This window comes from Falco cherrug, chromosome 14, assembly GCF_023634085.1.
Source record: "Falco cherrug isolate bFalChe1 chromosome 14, bFalChe1.pri, whole genome shotgun sequence".
NCBI classification, from domain to species: Eukaryota; Metazoa; Chordata; class Aves; order Falconiformes; family Falconidae; genus Falco; species Falco cherrug.
In genome coordinates, this window is record NC_073710.1 from 7,519,989 (window position 1) to 7,538,831 (window position 18,843).

At 42.0% G+C, this 18,843-nt stretch overlaps 1 protein-coding gene across 3 annotated transcripts in view; it reads left to right on the forward strand.

Moving 5' to 3' along the window:
* The window catches only part of ZNF423 (zinc finger protein 423), a 234,640-nt gene that overhangs the window by 52,258 nt on the left and 163,539 nt on the right, over positions 1–18,843 (forward strand). For all 3 annotated transcript variants that reach the window (XR_008735140.1, XM_055726858.1, XM_055726859.1), the window contains exon 3: positions 17,787–17,987. Coding sequence is in view for 2 of the 3 variants with exons in the window: in XM_055726858.1 (XP_055582833.1) it covers positions 17,787–17,987 (201 nt within the window). In the remaining variant the exon portion in view is untranslated. The remainder of the gene's footprint in view (positions 1–17,786; positions 17,988–18,843) is intronic.

The window sequence follows — 18,843 nt, forward strand, 5'->3', positions numbered from 1 at the left end:
TCAAGCCTCTAATTAAATTATCTGGCACGTGGACAATTCTGTTCCGAGATCTGCTGAGCTAATGTGTAGCCATTAGCTCAGACAGCCACCAAATCAGAAGTACCAAAGAGACAATTTACATAGGGCCACAGCGTGTTTTAAAAAATTCTGGTGAGTTGTGAAGCCTGTAATGTTAATTGCCAGTTAGCACATTGTAATTGCTGTAATTATTTGCAAGTAAAATGATGTAAGGGACTTAACATTGTACTTTTCTTAACACTTCACATGTTGGTGATCCACTAAATCTCCCACTTAGAGTTTTGCTGGTTATTTTAGGAGCTCGACAGCCACTTGCTGAAGTCTGATCTCGTCCGCAAGCTTGCCGTTCTGCCTGATGTCTTTAACACTGAGCAGTGGCTCTCTAAAATCTTTATTAAAAAAAAAAAAAAAAGGCAATAAAATAATAAAGGCAAATGTCTGCTGCTGACCAGTGAGAGCATAGCCAGCCCTGCAGCTGGCCACACTGGAGCCCAGCTGGGAGAGAGCCCTCAGCACAAATTGCCAAGCCTATTGCCTCCCACCACCACGCTGCGGAAGTGGGCCAAAAGCTCCTCCGTATGGGATTAAAGTGATGTGTAATAGATTAAAGATCAAAAATGTTAATTAAGAAATGGTCTTTTCTAATAAGATGCCTTCAAGGGCACGGTACCAAAAATGAGGCAATATCTCATTTTGGCAACAGTGCTGGGGTTGTAATGAAGCTGGAGCACAGGGGTAAGGGGAGAAGGAAGGGATGCCTCCTGTTCAAGGCATCTCCTTCAGAGGGGGTAAATCAATTAGCAATAAAAATGTAAACATATAAGTCAGAATGATATTACTCTGAATGCTACTGAACAATGTATGGATTTAGACGTACACATTTTAGCTTGGTGTTTCCTTGAGGGTAAGTTGGCAGTTTGTGACTGATAAAGGACTCCTTCGTCTTAGTGGTATTTAAGCAGCAGCATGGTAATTTGGCTGAAAATAATGACTCTTGTTGGAAGCTTTGATGCATTTGAAGTGAATCCGTGCAATATATTTTTTTCCTGACGTGATTTTCTAGATATGGGAGGTTCAGCACCTTTGTTATTGTGTTGAAACTTGTAGGTGCTATGTTTGGGGAAAGGCTTATTTCTCTTCAGAAAAAGGAAGAGCCATAACTCTGAGCTCTCATATTCCAGGCTACTACAGCAGGGAGAAGTTTATGTTTTACAAATAAACTGATATGCAAGTGTTAATTTTGTGTTTCTAACCCGAAAGGTGCTTTCAAGAGCTGTGAAATTTTATTGCGTCATTATAACTAAAGAAAACGTGGGGTTTTTTAGACTTGAGCATTCTAGTTAGTGACTCTGCTGTTACATTTTCTTAGTAAACTCATCAAAACTCCAAAAGGAAACCTCAGATGTTTAACAGCACTTTTCCTTGTGGTGGGGTGATGGAATTTCACATCCTACTTCAGCCCACACTTTCCCCTCTAAACACCTTAATGCTGAAAGCTGCAGTATTTCTGAAGCGAGTTATTTGCTAGCAGAAAATGGAGGGACCCTGCAGGCAAATTTCTTCCCTATTGGTTGGAAGCTTTCACTTGGAAAAAGAAAACCACTGGCACCGTGAGGCTCTCTGCGTAGCGTGTAGATGTTTTAAGGCTCTGGCTGTTGTTTGAACCAAAGCTAGAGAGAATTTTCAATTTGAGAGAAATATGGTGGGAAGGTACCTGCTGGTTGTGTACCTCTCTGTGCGCGTGGTGTGCTGGGGCTGACCGAAGCAACCTGGCAGAAAAAAGTCCTCTGACGATGGTCTGAAATTTAGATTTGTTATTCCATCTGTGTATATTTAATCTTTATCTGTTGTGTGACTCTTTAGCAGAAAAAAAGCGTCTGGAGGCGATAAGCGAGGGAAAGACAACAGCTCTGTGCTCCCTGCTTACCTGCAGCCCCCAAACGAAGTGGGGAAGCGAGGCATGGCATCCACGTCCTTGAAAGAAGGAGTGATGGTTTTCCCTGGGTCTCATTTAATTGAGAGGGGGGTTTGGAGCCCTTAGAGCTGGGCATGCTGTGGACTTTTGCTTATTGGTATTATTTAGCTTGAGCGGGGGCTATAGGTGATGTAAATTAAATTACACTAAATTCCTGTGCCCCCAGTTTGTCAGATAAGTGAACACGAATGGAGGTAGTGGTTGTTTCCATCTACAGAAGGAAAACTGGATAATTAGTTCTTATCCTGAAATCAGATGTTTTTGCAATCCATAAATGTATAATTTTGGCAGACTAATTAGTTCCACCCTTACTTGATTTCACTTATGGTTTTTGTAAAATAAATGTGTAGCTTGGACTTGAATTAGCCTTCTCCCAAGAAGGGCTATGTCAAGCCATTCTTGCTGACACGTCAAGGAGATACAACTGTAGCAACAGAAAGATCATTGCCTTTTTCCTTTTATGAAGTTCATTTAAAAGTCTCAGTCATCTTGTACTGGGCAATTTTGAAGACAATGTTCTGAATTAAAGTTTTCCTTTCCTAAATTTTGACAATGTTTAAAGAAGACGTCATTCTTCTTTCAGTGACAGTAGGGAAGACTACAATTTTGCATTGCCGATTTAATCAAGTAGGTTATATTTGCAGAAAAATGGTCAGTTTGTAATGCTGTCATTAATTTGTACAGAATGTGTGTCCCATATAGAAACTGATAGAACTTGAACTTAAACTTTGATAGCAGTTCATATTAGGCTCTTTGTGTTTAGCGCACAAATCCAGATGACCGTTTATCCTGTCAAATGAATGGGAAGTATTCTGTATAAAAAGTATTTGGTTTCTCTTCCTTGGTCATATTAAACAAAATACATTTATTGCCAGATTTCCACAGTGACATCCAGGAAGCATATACAAAATCAGCAGGGTTAGCCAGGTATAACTATGAGCAGCATTTGATCTTATGAAAAAAAGGTTATGCAGTAAAAATGTACTTTTTCTGATCAAGGTGAATTTCATGCTGAAATCTTGCACAACTTGGCTAATAGCCAGATTGGTAAAACATTTTCTGGACAGGATGTTGCAGAAATCCACTTCCCCCCCCCGCCCCCCTTCATTTTTTCTTTATATGTCATGTATATAGACAGCTGCAGTGTTGAAGACATGAGGAATATCACTTCTGCAAATACTGTTTGCATCTCTGGGTTTGTGTTGTGACAAGCAAGCATAGATACTTCTGTATAACAGAATTAAATTACGTTCCATTTCTCACCCTTAGTTCCAAAGACTGGTGCTTGGTGTTTATGGTGTTTTGTGTGTGAAATTGAAATAAGAATTGGTGTTGCTCTTCCTCCAAAGTGGTTTGTAAAAACTGGTGATTTTTTAGGGCTTCTTTATATGCTGAGGTTGTAAACCCATTGTATTTTAAATGACTTTCTGAGTTGCAAAGAAACACACAGATACACCACAGGTGCTGGAAGCATGGTAGAACCATCAGTGAGCTATTAAATGAGAAAACACATCATAAGAGTTAAGTGACTTTTAGCTTGATACTGTAATGAAATATTTTAAAACCGTATCTGGTTAATAAACATTGTGGCCAGACTGCGTAATTGGCCAAGGATGTAGGAAGTGGAAGTGCTTTAAAAATAGACTCCTAGCTGTGATAGCTGTAAATCGGATGGAAGGGTCCAAAGCAAACCTCTAAACATTATTATTTTTTTTTTTTTTTTGTGGCATCAGCCATGGGCTGTGGCCGAGGCATGTGAGTGGTCATGACTGCCAGAGCTGTGGCGTTTGGCTGGTGAAAAAGCTGTTTGGTGGGATGAGGTTCTCAAACATGTGTCTTCCTACTTGTCAGCAAATAAATGCAAATCCAGTAATTTTAGGAAAAAAGTTGAGACTGGGCCCCCACAAAGAAATATGCCTTTTAAAAATGGATAGTTTTGTTATTATTGCTACTTTCTACCTAGTGCAAAGTACATGGGGAATGGGGCTGCTAAAGAGCATATCAACTAAATTAGGATTAATTAGAAGTTCTCCCAAATAGCTGGTGCTTCATCAGCAGCAGAGCAGCACGTAAATAAATCTAATTTCTCTCCAACTAAACTCTTCACGAGCTTAATTACAACAGCAACAGTATCTCCCCCCTTACCCCCCCACCCCCTTTTTCATTAGTGGGAGCAGGTCATTATTAGCTATATCTGGTGTGGGTATCATCAGCAGTCCAGAGCTGCACCTTTCACAGGTGTCCCTTTGAGGCCGAGGAAGAAGTGGAGGAAATTTCAGTGTATCTGGAAGAGCCTAATTAAGGTAGTTCACAAGAAACTTGAGAAGCAGAAAGCACCAAAGGAAAGGAAAAAACCACTGCTATGTTCTGGAGAGACTTTTGTTAATTAAATAAAGTATTTCCACTATTTGGATTATTTGCCATCTTAATTTCTTCCTCTTTGTTACTAATTTGCAATGAAGATCTGTACTTAGGGGTTTATCAGTCCTTTTTTTTTTTTTTTTTTTTTTTTTTTGTCATACATCATCATCATAATAGATCTGAGGGCTCTGCCGGTTCCCTGATGCTGCGTCCCACACTGCTGTCTCCTGCTCCGACATTCAAGACCTGCCAAAAGAGAGGAGAGCAGCTGAGGGAGACAAGGCTTTAAAGTCATTTTAGCTTTAACTCTTTTAAATGTCTTTTCACACTTTCTTTACCACATAGGGCTAGAAGGAAGAACGCGGGAAGATGTTAGGAGAAAAAGTGTTATCACTGCTAAAAGGATCTCCGTGCTGGAGGACTAGTACAGCTCTGCTTATTCCAGGGATAAATAGTTGAAAACCTCTAGCCAGAAATTAGTTAATGCAGGGAAAGTACAAACCTGGGTGCAGGAGTGCTCTGCTGAGGGCTTATTCAGAGGGATTAATTTACTTCATTCAGTGCTTGATTCACTGTCCTCCGTGATTTTTTTTTTTGTTACTTTTTTTTAGATGTCTAATTCTATTGAGTCCAGTGCATTCCTTATTACGCAGTGTCACGTTTCAGCCAATCCTAAATTAATAAATGAGCAGCAGCAGAATAGCATGGAGCACAATTCTAACAGCATGAGCTGCACAGAAGTATATTTCACTTAGCTCCAATTTAAATACTCTGCTTTGCTCGATTTAATTATGTGAAATTACTGAATTAATGGCTTTGTCAAGTGAAACGTGTAGGACTTCAGAGTTTGGTATTAAGGAAAGAAATTAGAAAAAAAATTTGAGGTACATTAATTTTTGCATGTGGGCTCATTTTAGGCACAAACCGAAATTTAAGTGAACCCAGAGCCCAAAATCATATCATGTTTTAAACCCAGGGAAGAGAGAATGAGCAGAAAGTGGCAGGAAACTTTGAGTTCTTCTGCTAATTTGGTTTCCTTGTTGGTTTGTATTAATCTCCTTTGTGTATCTGCTGGGCAGGAGAGGTGTGTGTTTGTGCAGCAGGGGCTGGCCACGGTCATGCAGAAGGTAATATTTTTTGCAGAATCTGATGCTTCTCTAATAGCTTGGCCACCTGTTAAATACCCTTTCCCACGCTGCATAATATGACTTTGTTCTCTCTTTTCTGGTTGAGAATTTAGTTAAATCAGTTGCCTTTTTTCACATTCATTGACTGAATTACCTGCACCAAGACATCGTGGCCAACCTGGTGCTGGCTGTGCAGAGATGCACATGCATAATGAGACCTGAGGGTAACATTTCTGAAAGCTTGTAAGCCCTACTCTTCTGAAGCCATTTAGACATGTAGGTGCCTAACTCTCATTAATTTCCAATTTCATGGGCTTTTGCTACAGTCCATTGCCACTCAGTGGGTATTCGGCTCCTAAATCACTTGAGCTGCCTACAGATGTCCCTCCCAGCTCCAACTGGAGCAGGGTAAGGTACTGTTTCCCCATTTCTGCTCACTTTTCAGGCAGTGTCCAGCTTGGAGGGCTCCAGTGTAGCAGAGGTATGAGCTTCTGCCAGCAGTAACTGATAGAAGTAAGACTTTTGGGAAAATTTGGCTTTTTCCTTAGGCACATCTGAAGAACATTTTTTTCCCCAAGTAAATCAGATTTGTAGAGAGCTTTTTTCCTCCAAGATGATGTTTTGTATTTGATCAGACCCTAAACCCCACGACTAGGTTATGGTCCAAGTCCAACCCTCTATACCCTGGGTCTAAAAAGTTTTACCCAAGAAGCTAACTCCACGAGCCTGGCCCCACAGAAACCTCTCAGGTCTTTAATCAGAGTTTTGAAGACTTCCAGGCACAGTTATCACAGAAGCAGGTCCCTTCCATGCTCTTTTAGCGGCCCGTTTGTCACTCCCACTGGAAAATGATCCAGGCAGGTTCTGAACAAACCAAGACCCATGGGGAGGTCAGTTAAATAATTATTGCTTTCTCCAGTTTGTCTATTTTTCTTCCTGCCCTGATACGTTTTCCCCTCTTGTTCCATCTTTTCCCTCTGTATTGATTCCACTTCTTGGTTCCTGATGGTCTGCAGAGTGCTTTGGGTCTCTCCCTCTCAGTTCTAATGTTTTGGGTTTTTTTCTAGATATAAAAAGATGAATGCAAATGCTGCTTCTACAACCCTATAGGTTTGGGTCATGGAAGATGTTCCACTTAAGCATAGTTTTTAAAAAATCCACATTCTAAGCATGCAAAAGTGCATTTTGAACAGAAATATATTCAGGGATGTAAAAGGGTATTTTGTACTGAGGCTTTGTTCTGCTTTGCTGTTACATCTTGCTCCCATGTGCATGCACTGCGGGCTGTTAAACACGGAGGACAGGAATCTTCCAGGGGCCAGAAGTTACCTGCAGAAAGGACAATTCAAAGGCCTAGACCTTACAGAGGAACAATAAAGGAATCTGCATTTTGAATTACACAAAAGGGAAATTGAAGGGGGCACACTGAAATACATAGTCACATTTGTCACGTACAGTAAATTACATCATCTGTAATTTTTCTCTCTTTAAAAATCAACAGGTTTATTTTAATAAAGAGTGCCAGCAGCTGCCATTCTGAGCAGAACCAGTCAATACCTTATTTTTGCATTTGATATGCAGCTGCAATAACAAGCCACGTGTGAATTTTACTAAGCCTTCTGAATTTTCTGTCTGTTCAAGGAGCTATAGATTTAAGTTTTACAGATATCTGGCTTTACCTTAAAGTAAAAAAAAAAAACAAAAAACAAAAAACCAAAACCAACAACAAAAAAACACCACAAACTCGTTCACACAGTTTCCTTAAAAGAAAAAAAAAATCTTTAGTCATGCCTATGAATTAAAATGTGATTAAGATGTCCTGTGTTAGGTGTGAGTGGGATTCCATGGAACTGCTGGAAACGGGACGCTTGTATTCAGCAGAGACTTGAAAACTAATAAGTTGATCATTATTAAAATATTCATATACCTAAATAAGAGTGCCATTTTTGTGCTGAAAATTTACATGGATTTCATTAGGTTATGATCGTCAGTATTATTTAACAGTTGCATGTCAAAGAGTGAAAGTATGTTTTTATGAAGTAGTGCACTTAACTTTGAAGTTAATACTTGCTGCATACTAATTTCCTTGTGCATATAAATAAATTTTAGATCAGTTTTGATTTTAACCTCATTATTGGGACTGAAGGTGGCAGTTGCTCCTATTCAGATGCACCTCAGGAATCTGGAAGTGGACAACAACATGTTATTTCCAGAGGCAGATATCTGTTGCCCAACTGTTACGTGTCTTGAGTAAGTGGATGAGAGTTTCCCACAGATGATAGCAGAGAAGTTTTGGATAGATGTGTGCAAACACACGATTTGAATGCTGCGGAGCATTCAAATCTATAAAGCAAATTGCTCTTTGACATTGGAAAAGAAGTGTGAGGTGTTGATACTGTGAAAACATGGTGGTAACTTGCCTGCACTTGGATGTTGAACATCCCTGATAGCAAGTGGAGCAGAAATGAGCCATGGTAGAAAACAAGATGTCCCTTCTAGGACTGTGACTTTCTGCTTTGCTACAGGCTGTGCATTGCGAGTCAGATGCACACTGGAGAGGCATCTTCCTCCTCTGCTCTGCCATCTGCTAAGGAACATCTGGGCCCTGCTGCTGCCACAGCCCACTGTAGCCCACCGAAACTCCCCCCCCTCCCAGTTTTGAGCCTGTCCTTTCCAAGGAGGAGAGCCCAGTGTACAAGAGGGATGCTCTCCTCGCAGCCCTGCTGGGGTGATGGGCTGTCTGCTCCCCAGCCCCAGTGGGCAGAGGGGTGGGAGGGCACGCTGGGGGGACCCAGATCAGTAATGGGGCAGTGTCCTGCAGTCAGACACTGTTTCAGTACCGAACGCTTGGCATGCTCTGGACTGCTCCACTCTGCCTTTCATTGCATTCCCTAACATTCACTTGCAATGCTTTTTGTGGTGGGGAAGTGTTTACATCTCATATTTATACCATTAAACCGGTTGCCAAAAACTGAAGAGCTGATAAACACTATGTGCTGTTAACACTATAAAGTACAATCCCACTGCTACTTGCATGCAAATAAATAATAATAACTTAGCTCTTTGTCTACTTTTCGGTGTATAAATGCATTTGTCACATAACATAGTAACATCTAAATCATTTTAGTAAAAGCACTAGAAAGGCTGAAACATTACCTGCAGGTACGATTAAGATGAAATTTTACTGTTTGGTAGTGGTTTTTTTATTTCCTTATCTGTTTTTTTTTTTTTTTTTAAAAAAAAACTTTTAAAGTGATGTGATGCTTAATCACTATAGCTGGAATTCACTTTGTTGTTGTTCATAATTTCACTGAGTTATTTTGCCTTCCTAAAGACTAAAAGATTAGCCTACGGGCTAAAAGTTACTGTGAAATATTCATTAAATCTTTCTTGTAGCTCTTTCGGACACAGACTTACCCTTTTAATGTGCCTGGTCACTTTTGAGGCCACTGTTTTTGTTATTACCCATAAATCATTAGCAAGTATTTTTAGTGTCATCAGTGAAAGGTTAATAGAAGCCCATAATTTTCAGATATATCTTTTTGATTAGCTGTTCAGAAATTTCCTTAAAAAGGGGGTGTAAATTGTTCCACACCGAAAACTGGAGACTGTGTCCAACCTGCGCATAAATTGAAATTGTCTTTCTAATAGACTCTTTGGAAGGTGTGGGGTTGCCTTCAAGGTAATGATTTAAACATAAACTGACCCTTGATGAGGGAGCTGGAGTTTCAGTTTAATGCGTTTCTGCAGTTTTCCTTCGCCTTCAGTGCCTTCAAGTTCCTCACAAATAATTCCTTCATAACAAGTGCCTTTTCAGAAGATGTATGCTGCTGACAGTTAATATAAAATTATTGCCCCTGAATGCATTTTTGTAATTACTTCCCAGAGAACTGTCTTTGTGTTAGAAGACATTTCACACTTTAGTAACATAAGTGTTTGGGGAGAACATGGGTAATAATTACAAGCAGTCTTTCAGTGAAAATAAACCTAAAAATTATAAAAAAAGCTAATGTTAAAGTTGGTTAGAGACAGTGAGGAATTTATTTAGCACGTTATGCCTGTCTGTATATTTTCCAAGTTTAATAACCCTTCAGTAACTAAACTTAAAAAAAAGCAATAAAGAACAGAGAAACTGCTTTCTAATTTTTAAGCAATAATGAAACTAAAACCTGATTAAAAGTGACATGCTACTAGAGGCAGAATAAAGAAACTTAATCTGAATGCTCCTATAGGAGATTTCTGCTATAATGGAAAATGAAATGGCTCACAGTTTGATCAATAAAAAAATTAGCAGCATTTCATAAAAGTTTTCTCTAGCATGTTGACTAAAGGATACTACGGAAGTCTTGAAATCCAAGAAAACGGGTTGTAGGGTGAGTTGGTGTATGAGTGTGATGTAAAAAATTATAGATTGAGCAAAGCTGGTGGGTTTCAGGTCAGATGCTAGATGTAGTTAACACTGGTTTAGAGAACGTGGGGCCAGGGCTGCCCATGTAAACATACATACGTTCTGGTGGTAACTATGCATGTACCAGCAGCGAGGCTGGATTTACACTGGGGCAGAACAACACAGGGTAAAGTCTTGGTTTTGCTGGAGAAAACAGGGCAATTAAACCATACATACATACATATATATATATATATATATATATATATATATATATATAAAAATAGATGTATGGAGATAACCATATATAGATATAGGTGGGCTCAGGTGAATGCAAGGCACTGTAAGGCAAGAAGTTACATGCATTATCCCTTCTGTGTGTGATGTCTGTGACTGTGCTACAGCAAAGGAAGGTGAAACAAGCTGCCAGTCCTCTGCGGCGTGTTCCTGCCAGCTCTTCCCATGCCTTTAAACTCAAGGTAGACACTTAAGGTTTTATTAAACATTGTAGCTGCTAATTTAAGAAAATTGTATCCTGTCAGTGAAGTAAGAGGAACGTTTTCCTTGTGAAATGTTGGTGTAAGTTAATAGAAGGATGCTGAGAGGAGGATGCTGGGGGGTGTGCAGGGCTGTCATTAACAATTCCGTGAGCTGTGCAATGCCGGTGGAAGCAGGCAGCGGCGGTGCAGGCACCGGCAGCAGTTTGCTAGTTATTACTGGGCACGTAGATGGGAACCCCTTTCTCTTAAAGCATGTGTACAGGCAGATGTAGAAGGAGGCACAATACCCTACCAAAAGAGTTTTTCTTTGCTGAGTTAAAGAACGTTGAGGACTGTCCACCTGCTTAGAAATTAATACAATTTCATACATACTGGCGTGTAATAAGACTATGTTGTGAAATGTTATAATGTGTGCTTCCTAAAGTCTCTGACTTTTGTATGTTTTATTGTTAACACATTTCACAGAGAACTGTATTATTGGTATAATCTGTGTTTTTACATTGTGGATTATTATCCAGAGAGATACCCAGCACTGAGCACTCTCCCTCTTCCCTTGTCTTTCCAAAAGAAGCTCTCGTAGCCACCATTGCCGCTTGTCGGTGGAGTCTGCTGTCAGAGTCAGACAAATGACAGCTTGGAGAGGCTGCAGCGGCCATAGCCCTAGGAGGGCATGAGGAGGTAACAATATACAATTTTCATGGTTCGAGGGTAGCCTTATCCTACTGTTCTTCATTACAGTACTGCAGTGAGATCAATTTTATTAAGTTGTAAGTCTTAGGAGGCCAACACCATTAACTACATGCTGGATCAAATAATTTTTTTGGTATTATGATTGTTTTTTCCTCTTGTCGACGGAAGGCAGGATCTGATGCATGGGTCTCTTCAGCCTGCGAGGAGCATTACATGGTGATTGAGCTTCGGCAGGATTGTATGGCTGTCTGCACTTTGCTCACTCTGCTCTGTCATATAGCTATCCCATGCAATTTGACATTGCATGAATATACTGTGGTGTTTCATGCATTATCCTTTCTGGCTCTTTGTTTTCCAGCCAGGCACTTTTTTTTTTTTTTTTTTTTTTTACCCCATGTGGTTTGACGCTGTGCGAAAGACCTATGCTGCACTGCATGATAGGGCACCAAACCTGCTTGCTTTTGATGTGTGTAGCAACGATTCAATGTGTGGAATGAACTGCCTTTGATACCTGGTCCTGGTCCTACGGCTGGGGTGCAATCTACATGCTCTGACCTGGTTTGCTTGGCTGGAGCAGGTTTTTGGCTGCTGTGGTGTAGTTACGGTGGTTACAGTGGCTCACGTTAGGGCCTTGGTCCACTGAGAGGTAGCACATACACACCTGCGTTCAAGATGCAAGTGTTTAAAAAAGGCATTTTTCTGAAATGTTGACAAGCCACAGAGTAGGGAGAAGCCAAGACTTTTCCTCCTGTGGGAAGATTCAGCTGAGGTTGTTTCTGTTTTAGTTACTGAAACACTAGTGGCTTTTTTGCCTCTGTTCATTCTTCTTTGACCACAAGTGACAGAGAACTTTGGACCCTCTTGCTGTATGACAGTGCTAGAGACAACGCTAAAATGTAAAAAACCACATAAAACTAGAGACCTCCCCCGTGCTGATTTGGCATTTGACACCGAGCAAAATGTTTACTAACTGAACGTTTAGATTAGCCTTTTCCTTTAAGTCATTTGTTTCTTTTGTTCTCACTTCCTAATTATAGATTAAATTTCCTTTCCTTTTGTCTTGCCGGGGAGCTGAGCGGCAGCCCTGCAGCCACAGGGCAGGAAGGCTGCACCTCTGGGCGGGTGAGTCCCAGGAGGTATGTCATTGTGTGCCAGCACCTACTATTCCTCCAGCAATTAGCTTTTATTTCTTTAGTGCCATTTACTTTTATCACTTGTCATGCATCTCTGGAAAATGTCTAAGAATTATTGTAACCCTTTGTGAGACCTTCGGTTGTTCTTTCGTTGGACCAAGGCAGAGGAACGAAGAGATGCCTCTTTTCCCCTCTTCATTTTATCTTTTGCCTTCCAGCTCTCAGACCTTGGCAGTGTGCGCGCGTGTGTGTGTACGTGCTTAGGTAATGATTTGCACAGCATAACTTTGGGCACTCTGTAGATTGCAGTTGCAGCTCTGCACAGCAAACTTGCTGTGATAGGAAGAGCTGTCTAATACTAAATCCGTGTATGCCTACTTTAAAGAAACAACTGATGGAAGCCCCGTAACTAGAGGTATTTAAAGCCAGACACGACCCTGCACTAAACAGTATGTTCCACAGAACAATCCTAGATTTAAAATAAATCCCAGCTTTAAAAAGTCCTCAGGCTTTAAAAAAAGAAATGTAAAGAAAAGCCCCAGAAAATGTACTGGCAGAAAGACAGAAAGGCTTGCCTGCCCTGTATTGTACTGGTAAGTTAAAAAGTTTAAACTCTCCGTATTTGATTCCACAGCTGAAAAAATAAGCTAAGAGATTTGTTCCTTTTTTTAATTTCTCCGGCCCGCGTGTTTCATGGTGTTACCCGTTTCCACGTGTCTCAGCGGAAACTGTAGGTAGGCATCAGCATTGCTTCCAGCGTGCCTCTGACACTGTTTTCAGTCCTGCGTGGCTAACTGAAGTCCCCGAAGCCGCTTGCTGCCACTGTAGCTGGGCTGGCACTGTGGTGCATGGCCGAGGCTCTGCCGCGCTCAGCTCCAAGCAAAACCCCAGCCTGCCGGTGGTGCCTTGTATCCCAGGCTGACTGAAGCGAGTGGAAATTCGCTCTTGACTTCAGTGAAGCTCGAGTTGAACATGGTACATGTAATCTGTTTTCAAATATTTGGCTTTAGGAGTGCGTTGTTCCTGTAACAGAGCTGTTTTGAACACAGCTCAGAAGGCATTTCTCCTGACTGCAACTTTCAAGCTGGGCCTTTGGGAATTCGCTTTTCCAGCTTTGCCAAGTTTGCCACATTCCTTGGACCACCAGGTCAGGCAGGAGCACTCCCAGTTCTTGCTATGTCCCCTTTGAAATAGTAGCTTTCTAGAGCATAAGCTGGCTTTTACAGAAAAACCAAGAGTCATTATCAACATTAACTTTAGTGGCAATTAGAATAACATATTCTTGACTGTTGGCCAGATTGTTTAGGTCATAGGGTAAAATATTCTTCTTGTGTAAAGCCCTGCAGGCCTTCCACTGTGCTACGGGGCGGGGGGGGGGGGGGGGCGGGGGGGGGGGGAAGCATGAGCAGAGGGGGAAGGAAAAAAAGAAAAGAAAACCAGAACAGAAAACCCCCCTAACTCCATTTCCTGACATTTTGGGTAGAGTGAGGTGCACTTTCAAGGCTGACCCCTCAAATTGTATCCTGTCTTACTCATAAAAGACAATTGTTCAAGCCATCGTTAGAGATGGCAAGTTGTGAGATTCAGGGGCATTCCCCCCCCCCTCCCCCCCCCAGCAATTAATTGGCAATCATTTATCTTAAACCACAGTGCCAGCAGCTCCCTTCTCTCGGCATTTGCCCATAGCCTTGTGCTGTGCACAGACGTCCCAGTGGCGGGTGGGAGCTGTGTGCCCATGGTGCTGTGCTGCCTTCAGAGAGGCACAAATTCCTCGCAGGTCAGTAACTGATTATTCTAGTGGCTTTTTTGGTGTGTGCGTGGTTTTTTTTTGTTTGTTTGTTTGTTTTTGTTTTTGTTTGGTCTTTGGCGGTTTTTTTGAGGGTTTTGTCAGTCTAGATAGAAACTACTTAGTATTGAATTAAGTTCACTAAAATCCAAGGCTATCTTAAAAATGTGTTGGGAAGTACACATATCTATGTTTGTTGCTACAAGGTAGCAACTGATCTTTGGAGACTTCAGAAGGTGCCGTTGGCTCTGGCCCCCAAGAAGCCCCTTTGTGTGATAGTGCATGGACATGTCCCCTCAGAGCCAGGCCCAGCCCCCAAGTCACCCCTGCTCCTGGTGCCAGCAGTACCTTGGCCTCCCGTGGTGACCCAAAACCTTTGGGCAGTGTGCTTGTGCCCACACGCACCCATCCCGCCTGGCTGCGCTGGGGTGGGGTGCTCCTGCAGTTCTTGCTAGCAGGAAAATTGCAGGTTAAATTCGTGAACTACAACAGCAGAACTCCTCAGAAACGAGTTCCTGAGGAATGCTCATGGCCTGCTGTCCTCATCAAGGAAACTGAGCTCACCACAGGAGCAGCTGGGCTGCGTTTGAAGCTTTTCCTTGCTGGATGGACCACCCATTCCCATCACCGCCCTGGTGCTCGCTGGCTGTTTCGCTCCCCCGGGCAAGGAGCTAGCATCTCCCTGGGGCTGCCCGCACCCTGCACACCCCACTGGCAGCTTGTGGTCAGAATAGTGGAGATGAAGGTCAAAAAAAACATGAAACAGCCCAGATTTTTCTCAGTGGTGTTTGGTTTCTACAAGGCAAGCACCAAGCATGCAGCTCAGCAGAGGAATCTGAAGATTGTGTTATTCAAAGGACAGTAACACTGAGGTGTGGCAGACGTACAATTCCTTCAAATTGCTGAAAACAGGAAAAAAATTCTCATCTTAAAGCAATGTTGCATTTGCTAAATAATTTATGCAAGATTCACTGTTGTGTTATTTGACATAAAACTCTGTCAAGCGATGACACTTTTGAAAAGTTGCCTAGAGGATCAGATTTCCCATTCAACAGGGAATTAAAAAATGTTTCTGGAATTTTGCTTTGCAGTCGGGAATCTATTTTCTTATCTCACATTGTACAATTTATTTTTCCTAAAGCAGTGTGTTAAATTATTTGTTATTATTGGACTCAGTCAAACAGCTTTATCCCTGGTGTAGTCACAAAGTGTTGGAGTAAACCCAAGGATGAATCTGTCACAGTGTACTCACCAGATCAGCTGGTCTTTAGGTTAACTGTCAAAAGACAAAGTTTCTGCTAAAAGTATTAGTGAAGGTCCCTTAAATCTTCCCAAAGTTGCCTAAAAACTTTCTTCTTCAGGTTGTGGCAAAGTCAGTTCAGAAGTGCTTCCCTGAGGTCTTTGTCGGCAGGCAGCGTGGAAGCAGGTGGCAGTTCTTTGGGTTAGATTTATATACTTGGACTACTTTTATAGGTTTCTGTCTTATAAAACTGGAGAGTTGACATTGTGATTTATTAACTATCAAGTCTGCAGGACATACAGGCTTTAAAAAGATTGAATGAGCTAAAATGTTTGTGATTGCAGTCTGGGATGAGAGACTGTATAAAGGTGTGCCAAGTAATTATGACAAAATGTAAGCGATAATTTGAATATGTACATTAAATGATGTGTGAAGTAAAGCAAAGCTAGCGTAGCTTTAAATGTGACTTATTATTTGGTGCAGTAGTAGTATAAAGAGAACCAGAATCATGTGGGTTTTTTCATTACGATACATTTTTATTTAAGGAAGAGTCTATAAAGCATGAGGTTCAGTGAACAGCGTTTTATTGAATAAACACAGTACAGATGATGACTTACAATATGGAGAACTTAGTGAGTGATACTTTTTATAACCAAATCCTTAAATTCATTACTGCTGTGTAAGTGGCATATCTGATTTGTTAAGACAAACATTATATCTAGCCCTTAATGGAAATTTTGTAGTAGAAAGGTATATATAATTTAAAAGTAAAAGAAACTGAAAATGTGCGGATCAGTTAATTGCTAAGAGGGATGCTGAGATACACCACAAGAAGGCATTGATTTTTAATATTTCCATTGCAGTTCGAAGGGTACATCACGTTACAAGTGCTTCATGGAAAGCTGCAGAGTGTTTTACGCTGGTTGATTTATGTTATCATGCGCAGTGCAGAACATGGTATAAAATGTGCTCTGGCTGGCTGGTGGTAGCAGAGCCCTACTAACGTGTGTGTCTGAATTGCAGTGCTGGTGGTAGCCAGTTTTCATCTTTAATAAATTTTATTTTTCAGCTTTGTTTCATGTTCTCAGCATTGGTTTTCCTCAATCTTTTTGGCACTGATCTAATTTTAGAAGCAATTAATCTCTCTGTTCGCTGGTGCTTCCTTAATGGCTTAAAACCCAAACGCATCCTGAACCACCAAGGTGGCATCTCTCCCTCCTGCCGGGCTGAGAGCAGCTCCTGGGCTTTCAGGGTCAGCTGGTGCATGGCGCAGGAGGATCTCTTCTGCTGGAAGAGCTTGCAGTTTCATCCTACCTTCCTGGATGACTTCTCAAATGTTCCCATCTTACCAACAAGGTGTATTCAAAGTGTGTGAGTGCTTGTGGAGGCAGGTGAAATGGTGCAGGTGTAGCACCTGCAGCTGGATCGCCCATGTTGGTGGGACATGGGTGCAGAAGAGGCACAGGTATCTCCATTTCAGCTGGTCACCAAAGCCTGGTCAGCATGGCCAGCGTGTCTAAAGGATGCTATCCCCGCTGAGGGGGCAACAGGGACTCAGAAGGGCTTTTTCATTTCTGCTGCCCCTCCAGAGAGCCCAAGTGAGGGTCAGCTGCAGTGTGGCATGGAGCCATTGGGCATGACTGGCTTCAGGCACGTCTAGGTGTCCACCATGGCCAAGGGGGTGTTGTGGTGTGACGAGGACGTGGCTGCAAGCCCATCCCTCATGATGGGCCACTGCGTGTGCTGGGGACTCTGACTGGCTGGCTGCCCCTGCCTCCCACCCCACTGCCAGCAGAATAGCCAGCTGCCCCAGGTGTGGAGCTGCCACCTGCACGGCGCCGGGATGCACAGCCTTCCTGCCCCGGCATGTTCCTGGAGCAGCCAGAGCGCGCAGTCTCCCTGTATACTAATGTGCGTGAAAACTTGTGGGGTTTTTGGCAAAGATGTTTGTGCCAGCCCACGCTCTGGTCACAGATGAAGATAAAAAATATCTAAGACCTGAAGGTCAGATGCAATGCTGTCTGCTCCCAGCTAGGCTGGCGCAACGCAAGGGTCATGTGCCCAGCGAAGCGCCTCTCGTTAGTTCAGCGGGACCTCTTACGTCCTGGGCTATACGTGTGCTTTGGGGGTCTTCAGCTGGAGCATTTTTTTCTTGTTACTAATATTGGGGCTTGGAGGCGGTGGGGAAAGGAGAGCACTGAGAATTAAAATTCAGCACATGCCTTTTCTTGCGGGCTGTAATTAATCTTGCCAATTTTTAACGCTTTGAGAATCTGGTTAAGTGATAAAACACTAACAACTTTATATGACAGAGAGTTAGAGGCTCCCGCTATACACCCACCAGAGAAGATTAGGAGAGAGTGTTTGCAGGATTCGCACTAAGCAGCAGAGAATACAGTTGAGAATTGTTGCACCGCATGATATAAAAACCACATTAATATAATGAAAGGTGTCGGGAATAATGTGAGAGCAGCTGTAATTAAATGTATCTTAATAAGTGCAACATCCTTCTTTAAAGCTCTTATTTTTCAGACCTCTCAAACTTAGAGGATGTTCTTGCTGTTGGCAGGTGGCCTGGGAGGAGAGCTGGAGAGCGAAGCGAAGGACAGCCGGGCCCTGGAAGAGAGGAACAGTGTGACGAGCCAGGAAGAGAGAAATGAGGAAGATGAAGACATGGAGGATGAGTCAATTTACACCTGCGATAACTGTCAGCAGGACTTCGATTCACTGGCAGACCTGACTGAACACAGGGCACACAACTGTCCTGGAGGTAATGTTAAACTAGCTTTACAGTTCTGACAGGTGGTTAGCTGGGTAATTGGACATAGCAACAGCTTGAGGCCTCAAGTGAGATTAAAGAATTAATAATGTAATTTTACAGTTAATGTAATTTTATTGTGGTGCCTTGGGTAGCCTTTGTTCACTCCTTTAATAAAATTAAAATAAAAGCAACAGCTTTCCAATTGGAATCTGTCAGTAATTACGTTAGACAAAAATGTTGTAGGGTTTTTTTAATGCTAAAAGTTTCAGGCAGGGTATTTTTCCCTCTCTTTCCAAATATAGGAAGATTTAAAAAGTTAAATGACTGAAGTGTGCAAAACTCCCAGGAAGAAAGGCCTCTGAACCCCATAAAAGAAAATGACGATTTCTGAGATTAAAATTCATAGTGTGAGTTTCATAATCCCACCCTAAAAATACACTGTTCTCCCTAGGTTATTATTGCATTGCCTTTTGAATTTTATGGAAGTGAGGATGGCATCAGCCTACGCTGATCTTGATTTTACTTTCTGTAAAGTAAGAACAAGCTCAGAGCATTGGTGTGAACAATTGCAACGTATCTTGCTTTTACACGGCTGCCTTTGCATGGCCGACAGTAGCAGCAGGTATTCTGCAGAGCACGCTAAGCCGATTTATGGGACTAGTAAAAAGCTTTGCAGATTTTACCAAAGATTAAATAAAATCTTAGGAGGGGGAGCACAGAATATGTTCATATGTATTTAAATCAGAGATTCACATCCTTCACCTTCCTGGAATTGAATACTCTGCCATCGCTTTTTCCTCCGCACTCGTCTGATATATTTTTAGGCAGTTGCTGTTATGGCAGATGGATAGGTTGAGGCTGGCAG